Source organism: Camelina sativa, chromosome 17 (genome assembly GCF_000633955.1).
Source record: "Camelina sativa cultivar DH55 chromosome 17, Cs, whole genome shotgun sequence".
In the NCBI taxonomy this organism is placed as follows: domain Eukaryota; kingdom Viridiplantae; phylum Streptophyta; class Magnoliopsida; order Brassicales; family Brassicaceae; genus Camelina; species Camelina sativa.
The window spans coordinates 9,329,796-9,345,982 of record NC_025701.1 but is presented as its reverse complement, the minus strand read 5'-3'; the positions used below and the strand labels follow the sequence as shown (position 1 = coordinate 9,345,982).

Sequence of the window (16,187 nt, the reverse complement as noted above, 5' to 3'; positions counted from 1 at the left end):
TTTTTTTAAAAAAAAAAAAAAAAAAACTGTCATGAGCAAAATTGTTGTTACCAGTATCGAGAATCGAATCGCCAAATGCAAGAACCGCTAGAAATAATACTACTAGAACTTTGATAGTTGTATTTTCGAACCATCTCGGAAAGGTTGTTAATATGTTCTGCTTTTGTTTTTTTTTTCTAAATAAATTTTTTTAGCTGCAATATTTTTTCTTTCTTTTTAATTTAATAAATAAAACCTTAATTTACTCTAACGTGTTATTCACAGGTGAAGGCCTAGTTGAGAGAGTTCATGGAGTCCCTTAAATAATGGTATGAAACTTGTTTATTTTCTTGTGGTTAAAGAGCAGTACTCTTCCCTTCCATCGTTAGACTCGTTATATATTTAGCTAATCCAGCAAATCAAGTCTTACCACTCAGTTTGTATTCAATTGTTAGACTGATTTGACACCCACGAGAATATGTCCATTGAAGCATATATAATGTGGTTATACTTCATGTTATATGGTTGATTACGTCAGAGCTACAAACAAAAAAAGAAAGAAAAAAGAAGCTACGATTAAGACATACTATAAGTTACAGAGTCTTCTAGATAATCATTATATCTAGACGTAAAAAAATAAAAATAAAGATAATCGTTATATAAACAGCTGTACCGTAAAATAGCTATCCATCAAATGAACTGATTGATTTGGATTTGATCTTTGCAACCACGTAAACAGTGATAGAAATGTACTACACGAGGTTTATCTTATTGTTGATGTGCACTTCGAGATGCTTGCTTGTTAGTATCATATTGTATATAGATAATGATGGATTGATCTTTCAAACCATGTGAGGAGTGATGAAATTTTTTCTCTTAACATCAATTAATGATCATGGGTTCAATATACTTACAATAAATTATGCATTGTATTATTACTACGTGAGCTTAAAGAAAAACAAACAATTAATGTAAGTCACTCACTACTCAATTTAAATTGTGGATGTATTTCTCAAAAAGTATCTTGGTTAAGATTTTATAGAATCGTTGGGTTGGATGGAAACCATCCCAAAACATGTAAGCAGAAACATTGGAGCACAGAAATGGAGTGAATCGATTGCAAAGTGGACCTGCTTCCACAAATCCAGTTCCACAACAACCTTTCTTTACTTCTTCAAACCCTGCATTAATTCTCAACTCAAGAGTTATATAAACATGATCTCATGAAAGTACTACTAATATAAAAAGTCAATATTTACCATAATCGGCTGAATTTTCTATGATGTGACTGAAAGCAGAGTATATGTCAATGTAAATGATATTGGAATTTGGTAGGGTTTTTGCTAATTCGTCCAAAGTGATGGAGAGTTTGGCGTTGAAGAGCTGAGAAGCATAGTTGATATCTTGAGCACAATCTCTACGAAGACCTCCTTTTAGAGTTCTTTGTAATGGCACGCATCCAAGTGGTGGTGTTCCTAGCACTGCTATTTGTCTTGCTCCATATTCATATAATTGCTGTTCAATTGTATCCATGTACATAGGTTATTGTTATTAATTTATTTACGTTGGTGCCCGCAAAGCAATGTCTTGAAAGGGAAATTTACCAAGATTGTTAGCTTTATGTACATACACCATATTTTTTCCGGCTTATACCTTACGTATGTACATCATTATATATTAAACATTAATTGTGACTTACTTTATTAAATTTATTTTCACATATGTCACTTTTAAAATTAAATTTATTGAGTTATTGCTTAAAAATTGTGGTATTATGATAGTGTTCACTTCGCAGTATTTTCATATTACCAAATAATGTCATTTTCAAATCCTGTTTTTTGTTGTTGTTGTTGGTGTCAATTGTCTTATTCTTATTAGTTTGGGGATAAAGTAATTGTACGAAAATTTTGGTATAATTTATGAACTCTAGAAAGAAAAAAAGATGGATGAAAGATTGAAAGCATGTATATATGTGAGGTACGTACCATAACAAAACTTGCGGCAGAATTAGCCATCTTTGAAGTATAGTAGTTAATATCGTCTTTGAGCCATTGAGCACCTTGACCGTAGTATGTAATAACCAAATCGTTGCTGCCTGCGACCACAACGGATAAGCCCTTGGCTAAAAGTTGATCGGTCTTCTCTTTCCCTATTAACCTCTTTACTCTCGTGATATGTCGTTGAAAATATGTCAACTGGTCCAACATTGACTTTACTCTCTGATTATATTTTTGCCCAGATGATTAGGATAAAAGTTGAGATATATAATCTAGAGGAGACTTATTTGCATCTTACTGATATTTTGGGTGTCAAAGGGTTATAGCCACTACCACCTGAAGCAAATGATACACCGGTGAGAAGGTCTTCAAGTTGTACATTGGGGTCAAAATATGCCGGCACTATTGGTTTTACTCCCAAATATTCGGCTACAAGATTAGAATCAAATCATATTTTTTTTTAACTGCAAAACACACAACTCATTTTTCGTCTTTAAATTTTGTCTACAGTTAACGTTTAATTATGATAGTATCAAAACAAAATCATACGTAATATACAATTTCTGTTTTTGGATCGAGTAAGTTCTATTCACTTAAGAAACTAACAAATATTTTGTCTTAATTGAATAATGAAATTAACATACATATTAGCGTAATGTATGTTATGAAAAAGAAAAGAAAAAATAGAATACATATTAGGTCAAGGTCGACACAATATAAGAAGAGAAATTAGAAAGAGAGAGAGTATACGAACATATATAATCGGAAGCAACCTTGCCATTGCTGAATCTACCGGTGGCGACTCCGGATGGAAAATCCATACCATATGGAGGAAAATTACACCTCATTTCTGTTGTTAGATTATTATTATTTCCCGTATCTATGATCGAATCCCCAAAAAAGAACACTGCCGGTGTGGTTTTGTTATGCGGTGGTGACGGATATGGGTCTGGTGGTGGGCCTGGCCCTGATTCTGGCAGTGGCCATGGCCGTAGACGTCGGTGGTGGATCACTTGGGAATGGGTGGTGGTCAAGAAGAAGATACAAAAACAAAATGATAATAAAAGAAAGAAGACACATCCAATTAATCTGGAATAAATCAGCCTATGTTGTTTCATGGTTCTATGCCTATAATTCCCTAACAATATTAATTTGTAGATGAAAAAAATGTACCAACGATTCTAATTTGCATGTGTTTATACCACTAACGATGTCATTAATTCTGTATATGTGTAACAGTGTACATCTTAATCTCTATTTGGACATGCGATTTTTGTGCCGTGTCTAAGTTGCGTATGTCATAAGGTTTCTTTTATCACACGTTATGAGGATTAGTTAGGATCCAAAGCAGTATTGCTTCTTTTTTTTTGTTAAACCAAAACAGTCTACCTACGTAAGTGTAAACCAGTTGCCAATCGAACTTAATTCTCTCACGCCCCATCCATATATGGTTTACTCAAATCTCCTGAGAAAGAAACTATAGTTGAACATATATATCTCAAATAGAACCATAATTGATTCATTATATTATATTATCTTAGTATCGATATATAATACTATGATTCATCTTTTATTTTTACGTCATAATGACAAAATTTTGGATATCCGAAATAATGTAAAAGTAAACGAAATTTTGTCTGAAAATCAAATGATAAAAATAGTAAATACATTGTCTCGGACATGCGATGTACGTGACCGAGTGTGAAATAAGTTATTCTCTTTTTGATCACACATTTTCGAACCTCCTAATATTTAGCTTTAACTGCGCGAGCATTTCTTTGATTTTCTTTTTTTTTATCATGTTATAACTTTTAAACTTTCGAAATTAATTTTAGTTTGCTTCGGATTTGGTTTCAACTTCTCAAAGATCTAAAATGCCATTTTCGAATGAACTTATTTAGTATTTTGATCGCTATGATTTCAGATTTTTACCAGCTTATATGCAAAAGCGTTTGTCTATCAGCGTAAAGTCGTAGACACAAACCCAATTGATGAAGTCGCACACAGCTCTCTTAAGAAACTCTATCATATTCTAAAATTTACTTTTGCTCAAAAAATCAAGAACTCAGAATTACAGACTAAAACTTATTTAGCCATTACATCACAAACATGACTGGATAAGGATTCATTTAACACAAAAGAAAAATCTTACATAGTACTATCTCAAATGTTGTTTTCTTAACGACATTATTAATTAGTCACAGAAACGGCTCATGTATTCTACATCATTACATTCTCGTATGAGCTAAATAATGTAAAAATAAATATAGTTATTATTTAGATAAAATATAACCATATTCGTTTACAAGTGCTTTGTTTATAGTTTCATAAGCTCTTTGAGTAGGATGCATACCGTCCCAAAACAAATAAGAAGATGTATTGGGACATATTTTCGATGTAGATTTTTTGCAGAGGGCACCTCCGCTCAATAATCCTGTTTTGCAACACGGTTTCTTTACCTCTTCAAATCCTGCATGCAAATATTTAAAAAAAATAATATGCATGCATGATCGTATATTGTAAATAGCTATAGCGTTAAATTATATGAATTGTCACAATGAACTACTTACCATAATCCCCGGGAGTTTCTAGCATCTGACTGAAGACAGTGTAGATGTCCATATAAACCAATGTAGAATTTGGTAGCGTTTTTGACAGTTGACCCAAGATCAGGATGAGTTTAGAGTTGAAAAGCTGAGCAGCATAATTAAGCTCTTCGTTGCATTTTTTCTTTTTCTTTAGTAGTTGTGATGGTACACATCCAAGTGGTGGTGCTCCGATCACTCCTATACGTCTTGCTCCATATCCATACAATTGCTGCATGCCCAATTTATACATTTACATTATCTTATTTACGAAATATCATTTTTGTCTTTGATAATCGAGTCACATAATATACCCAAAATGACGTAATCTTTTATACATACATATGTAGGCTTGTAAGCCAATAGTTTAAGACCCTAGATCTTTTTAAAAAAAAGGTAATTTCTCAAATTAAATAATGTTTGGACGTAAAAAAAATTATGAAGTTAGAAAAGCATAGTATAGGAGGATATATAAGAAGCTATACGTACCAAAACGAAACTGGCGGCAGAATCAGCAATGACGGTGGTATAAGAGTCGATGTCTTTTTTGAGTCGTTGAGCACCGCTTCCAAAATATGTAATGACCAAATCATTGCTTCCCGCGACGACAATTGCTACTCCTTTGGATATTATCTGATTGGTCTTCTCTAAACCTGCCAACACTTCTCCAGTCTTCTCTTGTCTTACTACCTTATTTACTTTCTCTATGTAGTCTTGGAAATATGTCAATTGGTCGAGCATTGGTATTGCTTTCTGATTTAAATAAATCGAATGAATGATTATGGTTGCAATATATAATAAATCATATAATAATAATGATGATAAAATTAAAGTGATTCGAACTTACCGCTGATTCAGACGTCACAGGGTTGTAGCCAGCACCACCCGAGGCAAAAGAGACTCCCGTAAGAAGATCGTTTGGTTGTGTTTTCGAATCGAAATATGCCGGTACGATTTCTTTTACTCCAAGATATTTGGCTATTTGGGATTAGGGGAAACCAAAAAAAAAAAAATGTAACTATAAGAATTTGAGATTGGGTTTACTTTTTTTTTCATCATGTTTTCAAAGAAAATGATGGAGAGAGGGAGAGAGTACAAACCTAGATAATCGGAAGCAACCCTTCCATTGCTGAATCTACCAGTGGCAACTCCGAATTTGAAATCCATACCATAGGGACGATAATTACTTTTCATCTTTGTGTCTCGGTTATTGTTGTTTCCTGTGTCGAAGACCGAATCCCCAAAGAAAAACACGGCCGGTATGGTTTTGTTTTCTGGCTTAGGTGGTGACGGGGCAGGTTTTGGCGTTGGGGCAGGTGGTGGTTTTGGGATAGGTTTTGGAGCTGGGGCAGGTGGTGGCTTATTCGTTGGAGCTGGTGGCGCTGGCTTTGGTGCTGGTGGTGGCGCTGGCTTTGGTGCTGGTGGTGGCGCTGGCTTTGGTGCTGGTTTAGGTGGTGTTGGTGGGCATGCTGGTGGTGGCGCTGGCTTTGGTGCTGGTTTAGGTGGTGTTGGTGGGCATGCTGGTGGTGGCGCTGGCTTTGGTGCTGGTTTAGGTGGTGTTGGTGGGCATGCTGGTGGTGGCGCTGGCTTTGGTGCTGGTTTAGGTGGTGTTGGTGGGCATGCTGGTGGTGGCGCTGGCTTTGGTGCTGGTTTAGGTGGTGTTGGTGGGCATGCTGGTGGTGGCGCTGGCTTTGGTGCTGGTTTAGGTGGTGTTGGTGGGCATGCTGGTGGTGGCGCTGGCTTTGGTGCTGGTTTAGGTGGTGTTGGTGGGCATGCTGGTGGTGGCTTTGGTTGGGGCTTAGGTGCTGGTGGTGGGCATGCAGATGGGCTAGGTGCTGGTGGTGGGCATGCAGATGGGCTAGGTGCTGGTGGTGGTTTGGGTTGAGGCTTTGGTGGAGTTGGTGGGCATGGAGATGGTCCTGGTGGTGAGACAGGTTTTGATGATGGGCTAGGTGGTGGGGAAGACTTCGGTAATGGGTCAAATGCTGGTGGATACATCGGCCACGGCTGTGGATACCGAGGCCACATTGGCCAAGGCCAGAGCCGTCTGTGCATGACTTGAGCATTGGTCGTTGTCAAGAAGAAGATACAAAAGGATAAGAGAAAGAAAATACAACGAGATATTCTCGAATATGAAACCAAGGAAGATCGCGTCATGGTTTTACTACAAGTAGTAAAAATAACACTTTTCATTCAAGTGTTTGCCACTGTCATGGCTCATGTCAATATGTGTGCGTGCGTATGTATATATATGCATAATGCATTAATTAATACGTATATCAGGACATGCGATTTATGTGGCCTTTTTCAAGTTGCATGTGTCTCAAGGCTTCTGTCATCACACAATTTGAGACCTCCCTTATATTCGGTCTCCAGTTACAACTCTTCCTAGCATCTCTCGTGACTTCTGAATCCATAGAAACTCATGAGAAAGAAACTCTATTAAATCTTCACTATCTTTGACTTAAACAACAAAAGTTCATCAGATGGCAGGGTAACTAGTTAGAATATTAGAGTAATTAGGGTTTATATATGGCTACATAATATGTATATAAACAGCTTCCCACAAAATTTTGTAACTCAACTCCAAAGGCTGATGCATGTACAGTGCGACTGTCTCGGAGGGTGAGGAGTTCCTAGTGGATTGGTTTTCTATAAGAAAAGCTTTTCTTTTACTTTCGTTAATATCACATAACTTAATTATATTTTAGTTAAAATTTTGTTTCCACTTTCCACTAATCATTTTTTTCTCTCCCTCTTTGTTGGAATGAGATGGATTGGATCAATTGAAACAAGACGAAGATGTGTTGATTCGGTCAAATTCATCACACAACATAACAGCATTTTACACTCTTTTTAAAATTCTTTATGGGTTCTATTCGTCCGATTATTGTAGAAGACACATAATATCAAATCAATCTTTAGGAAACCAACTCCATGCATGTCAATCTATTTGTATAATAATCAGGTTTTAATACATCAATCCAAATTAAATGAGGTATATTTAAATTACTTTTGCTTGGCCAAATGCTATCTAAAACACCATTAGATAAGTTTATAATTTACATTTATTTATTTTCATAGAAAGGTCCCATGTCATTCTCTACAAACTTTTGGCTTAAGATCTTATATGCTCTTTCAGTTGGATGGTAAGAGTCCCAAAACATAAATGAAGACACATTCTTGCAAAGAAGTGATGTAAATTTATTGCAAAGCGGACCTAATTCAAATAGCCCCGTCCCGCAACATCCTCTACCAATCTCATCAAATCCTGCAGCAAAAATTCAAAAGAAAAAAACCCTTAATCTCAAAACCATTCTCACAAAAAAAAAAACCATTGTAGAGTCAGCAGTTGAGCATTACCATATTTTTGGGGGTTTTGAATCATATCATCGAAAGAAGCATAGATGTCAATATACACCAACGTGGTGTTTTGCAAGGTTTTAGCCAATGCATTCAAACTTGTGGAGAGTTTGGAATTAAAAAGCTGAGCTGCAAAGTTTAGTTCTTTAGCACATTTTCTTTTAAGTCCTCCTCTTGAGGTTCTCTGTATCGGTATACACCCGATGGGAGAAATACCAATGAATCCTATTTTTCTTGCTCCTGATTCATAAAGTTGCTGCCAATATATTTAAACTCATATTCATTAGGATTTATTTACTAGTTCATGTCAAAAATTGGATCAGAGGATTAGTTTCACGTACCATAGCAAAACTTGTAGCAGAGTTAGCCATAAAAGTGGTATATGAATCGATGTCATACAAGAATTCTTCTAAATGTTCACCATAATAGGTATTGGCCAAATCGTCGCTGCCCGCTACCACAATGGCTAGGCCTTGAGATATTATGTGCTCAGCTTTCTCTTTTCCCACAAAGCCTTTCACTTTCTCTATGTATTCTTGAAAGTATGTCAATTGCTTTGACATAGGTATTGCACTCTACATATAAATAACATTGATAACACGTTTAAAACCAAATCAAATCAAATGGAAATATTAATAAATGAAGGAGATAACAGTTTCAAAAACCAAAGAATTGACGTTATTACTACTACGATAGGTGTCAAAGGATCGAAGCCAGAACCACCGGAAGCAAAGGATACACCAGTGAGGAGATCTTCCTTGGCCAGTCCCGGTCTCAAATATGCCGGTACAACTGGTTTTATTCCTAAATAATCCGCTGTAAATTTTCAGAAAAAGAAAAACCAACTCTCGTAAGATCGAGAATATACATGCAAAAGCTCTATTATCTTCAACGAAATTGTCTAGTTAATTAGATATAGAAGCATGAATAGTTTTTGTATGTATATATAGTTGATATGTTTAGTCTCATCATGATATGATGATAAAAGACAAGGGCGCAAGTCAACCTATAAAGTCAGATGGGATTTTGCCGTTGCAAAATCTACCGGTGGGAACTCCATCTGGAAAATTCATGCCATAGGGGAGAAAATCAGCTTTGATCAATGTCAAAATGTAATCGTTATTTCCTGTGTCTAAGATCGAATCCCCAAAGGCAAAGATCGCCGGAAACGTCATGTTATGTGCCTTAGGTGGCGCTGGTTCAGGGGCTGGCCCTGGACTTAGACCTAGCTTTGGCTTTGGTGCAGGGGCAGGTCCTCGATCTGGAACACGCTGTAAGCGATATGCTGAAGTATGCATTGCCAAGAAGAAGGTATAAAATAGTGAGATAAACAAAACACATCGAGATAGTTTCGAACTAGAAAAAGAACAAGAACAGGAAACCACAATATCTTGCAACATATTCGCTATATGAGCTTAATGTCTGATAAGAAGAAAAAGAAAAAAAAAGGAGTTGTGAAATTTAAGTAGCCAAAGTGTTTTTACTCGGAAAGAAAAGAAAAAAAAAAAGCGGACAGAAGCATGTGGTTTAGATGGTTATAAGAAGAAACTTGTCTCTCAAGGCTTCTTCTCATTCACACACTTTGAACTTTCCTTAAATTCAGTAATCCACTAACTACTTTCATTCTCAATTCATAATACTAGCTAAACTATAAGAACACAGTTTCTATCAAAAACAACTCGAACAAGTACAAACACGAGCCTGAGGAAGAACAAGTATTGAGTTTTTGAAACGTTTGACAGTACTTAACCTAATCTAATGAATTGAATATGGGAAGGAAAGCTTGAAAGTTTAATTACACCATTGTAGCACTTATTGATCCCAAACAGAGGATCTGCCAATACAATGCAAGAAGACCAGGTCAACTTGAAACAGGAAATGAACCTTGTCAAAATACTTATTGAGTTTGTGGGAAATGGATTGACAATGCATGCTGAAACTGAAAGTACAACAGCTCTGTTGCAGTGTCCAGTGTGATCCGCGCAGTTTCATTATTGTAAAAGGAGTAGAGTTTCTTACTGTTGCTCCGATCCAAAATTTTAAACTTGAAATTACCCACGAAAAAACCACCATCTTACAAATATCAAATTAAGAATTATGGACTCTTTGTAGCACTTAATTCATTTCCACGGTGCCACCATGATCACCACCATAATTTCATATCATGGTAGTAAAATGGATAATGAATGACGAACTGACTGGACTATACATGTGAGTGGTCAGAGAAATTGAAGCACCGAGTAATGACATTGGAGGTCTGATAAGTAAATTCAATCAGTCATCAGGGAGACAACAGCGTACATATAGTTCATCACTCAAAAGACTTTCATATACACACAAAGGGGAAACAACATCCACATGAGACAGGACAAGAACTTATTTTGGTGTGATCCAACACAATTCAATAACCAAATGACCAAATCCCATAATTTTAATTGATATATAATATGTCAAGCAAAAAAAAGTGGGTTGGAAGATCAATGCGCGCTAACGAGGAAAGGGTTTTGGCAAACTCCGCACTCGATGGTCTCTGATCCTGAGATTGGAACCTGGACCTGAAATTTAAATGGCAATACTCTCATAATCGCATAGATAGATGATTATAAGGAGACTCTACAAACAAGCCAACGTCAAATTTCCAACTTGCATGAACTAACTGTTCACAAGATTAAGCGACAATCTCCATGATCAAATATTAATAGTCACATAAACCTAGCTGCTTAATAGTAGGGCTCGCATGAGTAACAGTTTTATCCTCGCCTCTATGAATAAAGAAACTTAACAGGTGAGTCCTACAATTATGTCAGATAAAGAGAGCTCATAGATGCATGGTAAGACATCAAAATTCATCTAACTATTATATTCCGTCAATGTATTTGCAAGATGATCATACACACCGACAAGTCCCAATATCATACAAAGAAAGACTAAGGATCTAACCTGTAAGTGCACTGTGCATGTTGGACAAGCTACTTCTTTCATCCGCCTTCCGGATCCTTCCCTCGAACCTGTTATGATCATTCCTATCATTGTCAGTAACCATAAAATACCAGAAACGATTACCAAAAGCATGAAGTATGTGGTGAATTACCAGATGAAGACTTGCGGTTTCTCTCCATTTCCTCCTGTATCAAACATATCCGCCATCAGAAAACAACTATACACTTTGCGCCAGATATTAACTCAACTTATAAATCTTTAAACTTATAAAGAACCCAGGAAGATTAGCCCACCTGTAACTTCCTAGCGAGGTCTTCATGGCTCTGCGCGTTCGCGTTCCTGCTAGCGGATTCCTTGGCATTACTCAACCTTTGTGACACTTCTGCCTGCACATCCAGAAACAGATTCACATGAGCAGTGAGACTTTTTGAACTGAAAGGCATAAAAGACAAGATACCAATACAGATTCTCTTTTAACCAGAACAAATGACCAAGGTTCGCCATGATAAAGCTAGATCAACACATTCGCACGAATTCATGGAACATGATTCCACAACTAAAATAAAAATGAACAGATGGATAAGCATACCATGCACCGGTCACAAACACGGACTTGGGGAGCATTCTCCTCAGCAGTGAGAGCAATCCTGCCTTGAGTACACTTGTCACAGAAGACGTCACCACAGTTTCTGCAGTGGTGCTGAAATATAAAATATAAAATCCACAAGGTTTGTCAGTTCCAACATGGTCAAGAACTTAAATAAGATTGTAAGATTGCGGGAAAATAATACCCTTCGTATAAATGCACCGAAATCTGACCCACATGATGTGCACTTAGATACAGCTTCATCAGGGACCTGACAGCAAAAATAACATAGAGTGAGAACAATATAACCACACCAAAGCAAGTACAATAAGAATAAGGATGCAACTGATCACCAGAACTAACTACCCTAGCCTTTTACTTTCACTAAAAGAGAGTTATGTTTTTTTCCAACAAAATAAAAAAAAAAATAACCATACCCAATGATCTTTCTCCTCGTTTACAGGCTTTATAATGTTCATCCAATCACCCAATCCTTTTTTCTTCTCAGCAGATTGTTCAACCAGTTTTCCAGAGGCAGGAGGCCTGCTACTTCCCCCAATCTCCTTGGCCTAAAACCCACCAACAGAAGAACATCAAATTAGTGAAAGGAAATCATAATAGAATTGACACATAGAGTTTAGAAAAATATAAACTAAGTAGTATAAATACCTGAAACATTGCAGCTGTCACAGTGTCCAGAAGGGTGTTGGTGGTATAACTATTTGATTGCAGTCTGATACGTTTAGCATCAAAGTCTACCGGAGTCTTCGACCAGAAAGCCAGAATAGAAGAATCTAGTTTCTGATAGAAAGATATTTTAAAATCGATATAAGCCTTCCACTCACGAAAACGGAACAAATTAAGTCTTAAAGAAGAAAATAAATCGTGTATCACCTCGNACATCCACATGAGACAGGACAAGAACTTATTTTGGTGTGATCCAACACAATTCAATAACCAAATGACCAAATCCCATAATTTTAATTGATATATAATATGTCAAGCAAAAAAAAGTGGGTTGGAAGATCAATGCGCGCTAACGAGGAAAGGGTTTTGGCAAACTCCGCACTCGATGGTCTCTGATCCTGAGATTGGAACCTGGACCTGAAATTTAAATGGCAATACTCTCATAATCGCATAGATAGATGATTATAAGGAGACTCTACAAACAAGCCAACGTCAAATTTCCAACTTGCATGAACTAACTGTTCACAAGATTAAGCGACAATCTCCATGATCAAATATTAATAGTCACATAAACCTAGCTGCTTAATAGTAGGGCTCGCATGAGTAACAGTTTTATCCTCGCCTCTATGAATAAAGAAACTTAACAGGTGAGTCCTACAATTATGTCAGATAAAGAGAGCTCATAGATGCATGGTAAGACATCAAAATTCATCTAACTATTATATTCCGTCAATGTATTTGCAAGATGATCATACACACCGACAAGTCCCAATATCATACAAAGAAAGACTAAGGATCTAACCTGTAAGTGCACTGTGCATGTTGGACAAGCTACTTCTTTCATCCGCCTTCCGGATCCTTCCCTCGAACCTGTTATGATCATTCCTATCATTGTCAGTAACCATAAAATACCAGAAACGATTACCAAAAGCATGAAGTATGTGGTGAATTACCAGATGAAGACTTGCGGTTTCTCTCCATTTCCTCCTGTATCAAACATATCCGCCATCAGAAAACAACTATACACTTTGCGCCAGATATTAACTCAACTTATAAATCTTTAAACTTATAAAGAACCCAGGAAGATTAGCCCACCTGTAACTTCCTAGCGAGGTCTTCATGGCTCTGCGCGTTCGCGTTCCTGCTAGCGGATTCCTTGGCATTACTCAACCTTTGTGACACTTCTGCCTGCACATCCAGAAACAGATTCACATGAGCAGTGAGACTTTTTGAACTGAAAGGCATAAAAGACAAGATACCAATACAGATTCTCTTTTAACCAGAACAAATGACCAAGGTTCGCCATGATAAAGCTAGATCAACACATTCGCACGAATTCATGGAACATGATTCCACAACTAAAATAAAAATGAACAGATGGATAAGCATACCATGCACCGGTCACAAACACGGACTTGGGGAGCATTCTCCTCAGCAGTGAGAGCAATCCTGCCTTGAGTACACTTGTCACAGAAGACGTCACCACAGTTTCTGCAGTGGTGCTGAAATATAAAATATAAAATCCACAAGGTTTGTCAGTTCCAACATGGTCAAGAACTTAAATAAGATTGTAAGATTGCGGGAAAATAATACCCTTCGTATAAATGCACCGAAATCTGACCCACATGATGTGCACTTAGATACAGCTTCATCAGGGACCTGACAGCAAAAATAACATAGAGTGAGAACAATATAACCACACCAAAGCAAGTACAATAAGAATAAGGATGCAACTGATCACCAGAACTAACTACCCTAGCCTTTTACTTTCACTAAAAGAGAGTTATGTTTTTTTCCAACAAAATAAAAAAAAAAATAACCATACCCAATGATCTTTCTCCTCGTTTACAGGCTTTATAATGTTCATCCAATCACCCAATCCTTTTTTCTTCTCAGCAGATTGTTCAACCAGTTTTCCAGAGGCAGGAGGCCTGCTACTTCCCCCAATCTCCTTGGCCTAAAACCCACCAACAGAAGAACATCAAATTAGTGAAAGGAAATCATAATAGAATTGACACATAGAGTTTAGAAAAATATAAACTAAGTAGTATAAATACCTGAAACATTGCAGCTGTCACAGTGTCCAGAAGGGTGTTGGTGGTATAACTATTTGATTGCAGTCTGATACGTTTAGCATCAAAGTCTACCGGAGTCTTCGACCAGAAAGCCAGAATAGAAGAATCTAGTTTCTGATAGAAAGATATTTTAAAATCGATATAAGCCTTCCACTCACGAAAACGGAACAAATTAAGTCTTAAAGAAGAAAATAAATCGTGTATCACCTCGCATCTTGTGATGTTCTCAAGAGGATATATCCTCAAAGTTCGGCTAGTACTTGGATCAAGCATACGGAGACCATCTAAACCAATCTGCTAGCACAAAATCAGGTAGCTGATTAGTTTAGGTAACAAAAACCCCATAAGCTTTAACTAAAAGCAGAGTAAACAAGTATTTGTTCCATTCAACTTAGTAGCAATATGAGTACGAGTCTACATAATTCTCACATCGGTGTAAGTGATCATATTCATTGAGTTTAGCAAGATTAAGGAAACTTGAATTACCTGGCAAAGAACATCTGTTGTGGTTTGTCCGTAAGTCTCAGCCAACAATTTGACACGAAACTTCTGAACACCACCAGTGGAATCTTCCTGTACATCAGCCTTGGGTACAGCTCTCACGATCTTAGCAGAATTCGAGCTAACAGAAGAATCTCTCCCTGAAGAGAAGCTAATGGATCGTCCATAATCATCGAACAAGGTCGAATTGGACGATTTCGGCGCAGTTCCGCGAGAACCGTATGGCTCAACTTTGCCTCCTTCATAAGCATAAACGCCATCACCATATGAAGAAGAATCATCAAAAGAGGGATAACCTCCGCTATCAGATCGTTTCCCATATAGATCAGATCCTAAATCCGATCTGCTCCGCTCGTAACCGCCATAACCAGATTGATCAAACTTCACAGGCTTGTCGTACGGTTTCTCATACGAAGGAGGTAGGGATGATCCTCCGCCTGTGTATGGAGGTGCAGAGTGTGCGGTTGATAAGTAAGGCGCAGGGTTAGGATTCGGCGCAGGCGCATGAGAATAGCCAGAGGTCTGATGCTGATCATACGGTGAGTAATACGTCGGTGGCGTGGTGGATGATTGCTGATATGGAGCAGTGGAATCAAATGATCCGTATGATGATAGAGGTGGTGGATGAACCGTGGGAGGAGGCGGTTGGTTGAAATTAGAATAGGAATTAGGGTTTACGGACGGAGGAGAAGGAGGAGGAGGCGGTTGTGATGGTGGAGTGAAGGAAGGAGCTGAAGGAGGGACATGATGATCAGAAGAGTTTTGCCCATACGGAGTGTAATTCTGTGAATAGTTAGAGTAATCGTTGGAACCGTAACCGCCGGTGAACGGTGGCGCTGATGCGTACGTGTTCCGAGAAAGATCGGTGGGAGCAGCGGCTGTTGGCGCCGGCGGAGAGGGATTGGGATTAGGATTAGGAATAGGATTTGGGGTAGGGTTTTGAAATTGAGAGTACTGGTTGTGATAGTACGAATTGTAATCTCCCTGTTGCATCGTTGAATCGGTGATTTGGGTTAACGTCGGCGATGGTTCGATCGGAAAAGGAGGAAACGATGACGACGAAGAAGAAGATGAAAGACAGATCGAGTCAAGGGAATATTTGGTACGGGAAGTATTGTATGTGTCGCGAACTTTCGTAATATTGTAATTTGAATACACGTGGCGTTACGACGAACCGTTGATTGGAAGTAAGATATGGTTTAACGCGTGATTGATGATGATTCTTCTAGCGGTTTTTTTTCTTTCTCTACAACTGTCGAGATACCAAGTCGGATTAGAAGACTCATAAGTTATTTTGGGCTTAGGAAGAGATGATTGGGCTTTTAAGTTTGTTAAGCCCAATAATAATTTTAGGAGTAAGAAAGACGCAAAGGATAATAAAAAAGGGGGGCTTTCAGATGACGTAGCAATCTCGGACCGAGCTTCACGGAGAAGATAATGACGGGAATAGCCCTTAAAAAAAAATTAGGGTTTT

The 16,187-nt window shown here is 37.7% G+C and overlaps 6 protein-coding genes across 6 annotated transcripts in view; all 6 read right to left on the bottom strand.

Annotated features, from left to right (window-relative positions):
• Positions 1-362, bottom strand: part of LOC104759305 (GDSL esterase/lipase At5g63170) — a 4,290-nt gene extending 3,928 nt beyond the window's left edge. Inside the window, 2 exon segments of the mRNA XM_010482251.1 lie at positions 39-87; positions 350-362. Of these exon segments, the coding sequence (XP_010480553.1) occupies positions 39-87; positions 350-362 (62 nt within the window).
• Positions 885-3,180, bottom strand: LOC104756368 (GDSL esterase/lipase At1g20120-like). Its single transcript, XM_010478943.2, has 5 exons — positions 2,731-3,180; positions 2,275-2,405; positions 1,965-2,198; positions 1,239-1,494; positions 885-1,160 (listed from the first exon to the last, which is right to left on the bottom strand). The coding sequence occupies exons 1-5, from the start codon at positions 3,092-3,094 to the stop codon at positions 967-969; spliced, it is 1,179 nt and encodes a 392-aa protein (XP_010477245.1). The 5' UTR covers positions 3,095-3,180; the 3' UTR covers positions 885-966.
• On the bottom strand, positions 4,136-6,769 carry LOC104756367 (anther-specific proline-rich protein APG). Its single transcript, XM_010478942.1, has 5 exons — positions 5,662-6,769; positions 5,409-5,539; positions 5,051-5,314; positions 4,547-4,793; positions 4,136-4,446 (listed from the first exon to the last, which is right to left on the bottom strand). The coding sequence occupies exons 1-5, from the start codon at positions 6,752-6,754 to the stop codon at positions 4,250-4,252; spliced, it is 1,932 nt and encodes a 643-aa protein (XP_010477244.1). The 5' UTR covers positions 6,755-6,769; the 3' UTR covers positions 4,136-4,249.
• Positions 7,533-9,382, bottom strand: LOC104756366 (GDSL esterase/lipase At1g20120). The gene is made up of 5 exons (XM_010478941.2): positions 8,931-9,382; positions 8,610-8,740; positions 8,266-8,499; positions 7,925-8,180; positions 7,533-7,832 (listed from the first exon to the last, which is right to left on the bottom strand). Exons 1-5 carry the CDS (start codon positions 9,322-9,324, stop codon positions 7,630-7,632), a joined length of 1,218 nt encoding a protein of 405 aa, XP_010477243.1. The 5' UTR covers positions 9,325-9,382; the 3' UTR covers positions 7,533-7,629.
• LOC104759304 (protein FREE1-like) lies at positions 10,402-12,359 on the bottom strand. The gene is made up of 10 exons (XM_019238876.1): positions 12,345-12,359; positions 12,120-12,251; positions 11,888-12,019; positions 11,656-11,721; positions 11,454-11,564; positions 11,322-11,375; positions 11,158-11,250; positions 11,016-11,049; positions 10,865-10,947; positions 10,402-10,479 (listed from the first exon to the last, which is right to left on the bottom strand). The coding sequence occupies exons 1-10, from the start codon at positions 12,357-12,359 to the stop codon at positions 10,402-10,404; spliced, it is 798 nt and encodes a 265-aa protein (XP_019094421.1).
• Positions 12,357-15,818, bottom strand: LOC104756365 (protein FREE1-like). The gene is made up of 10 exons (XM_010478940.1): positions 14,699-15,818; positions 14,420-14,506; positions 14,195-14,326; positions 13,963-14,094; positions 13,731-13,796; positions 13,529-13,639; positions 13,233-13,325; positions 13,091-13,124; positions 12,940-13,007; positions 12,357-12,554 (listed from the first exon to the last, which is right to left on the bottom strand). Exons 1-10 carry the CDS (start codon positions 15,704-15,706, stop codon positions 12,477-12,479), a joined length of 1,809 nt encoding a protein of 602 aa, XP_010477242.1. The 5' UTR covers positions 15,707-15,818; the 3' UTR covers positions 12,357-12,476.

What these genes read in the sequence shown, in the direction of transcription:
- LOC104756366 (XM_010478941.2), bottom strand. Translation starts at nt 9,324, where the DNA reads ATGTTGCAAGATATTGTGGTTTCCTGTTCTTGTTCTTTTTCTAGTTCG. An exon ending in AATCCCATCTGACTTTATAG is followed by an intron (nt 8,741 to 8,930) that starts GTTGACTTGCGC and finishes GAAAATTTACAG; the next exon opens with CGGATTATTTAGGAATAAAA. An exon ending in CTTTGACACCTATCGTAGTA is followed by an intron (nt 8,500 to 8,609) that starts GTAATAACGTCA and finishes ATTTATATGTAG; the next exon opens with AGTGCAATACCTATGTCAAA.
- LOC104756368 (XM_010478943.2), bottom strand. Translation starts at nt 3,094, where the DNA reads ATGAAACAACATAGGCTGATTTATTCCAGATTAATTGGATGTGTCTTC. An exon ending in GGTTGCTTCCGATTATATAT is followed by an intron (nt 2,406 to 2,730) that starts GTTCGTATACTC and finishes CTAATCTTGTAG; the next exon opens with CCGAATATTTGGGAGTAAAA. An exon ending in CTTTGACACCCAAAATATCA is followed by an intron (nt 2,199 to 2,274) that starts GTAAGATGCAAA and finishes AAATATAATCAG; the next exon opens with AGAGTAAAGTCAATGTTGGA.
- LOC104756365 (XM_010478940.1), bottom strand. Translation starts at nt 15,706, where the DNA reads ATGCAACAGGGAGATTACAATTCGTACTATCACAACCAGTACTCTCAA. An exon ending in GTGTTTGTGACCGGTGCATG is followed by an intron (nt 13,326 to 13,528) that starts GTATGCTTATCC and finishes CTGGATGTGCAG; the next exon opens with GCAGAAGTGTCACAAAGGTT. An exon ending in ACCTCGCTAGGAAGTTACAG is followed by an intron (nt 13,125 to 13,232) that starts GTGGGCTAATCT and finishes TGTTTGATACAG; the next exon opens with GAGGAAATGGAGAGAAACCG.
- LOC104756367 (XM_010478942.1), bottom strand. Translation starts at nt 6,754, where the DNA reads ATGAAAAGTGTTATTTTTACTACTTGTAGTAAAACCATGACGCGATCT. An exon ending in CTGTGACGTCTGAATCAGCG is followed by an intron (nt 5,315 to 5,408) that starts GTAAGTTCGAAT and finishes TATTTAAATCAG; the next exon opens with AAAGCAATACCAATGCTCGA. An exon ending in CTGCCGCCAGTTTCGTTTTG is followed by an intron (nt 4,794 to 5,050) that starts GTACGTATAGCT and finishes TTGGGCATGCAG; the next exon opens with CAATTGTATGGATATGGAGC.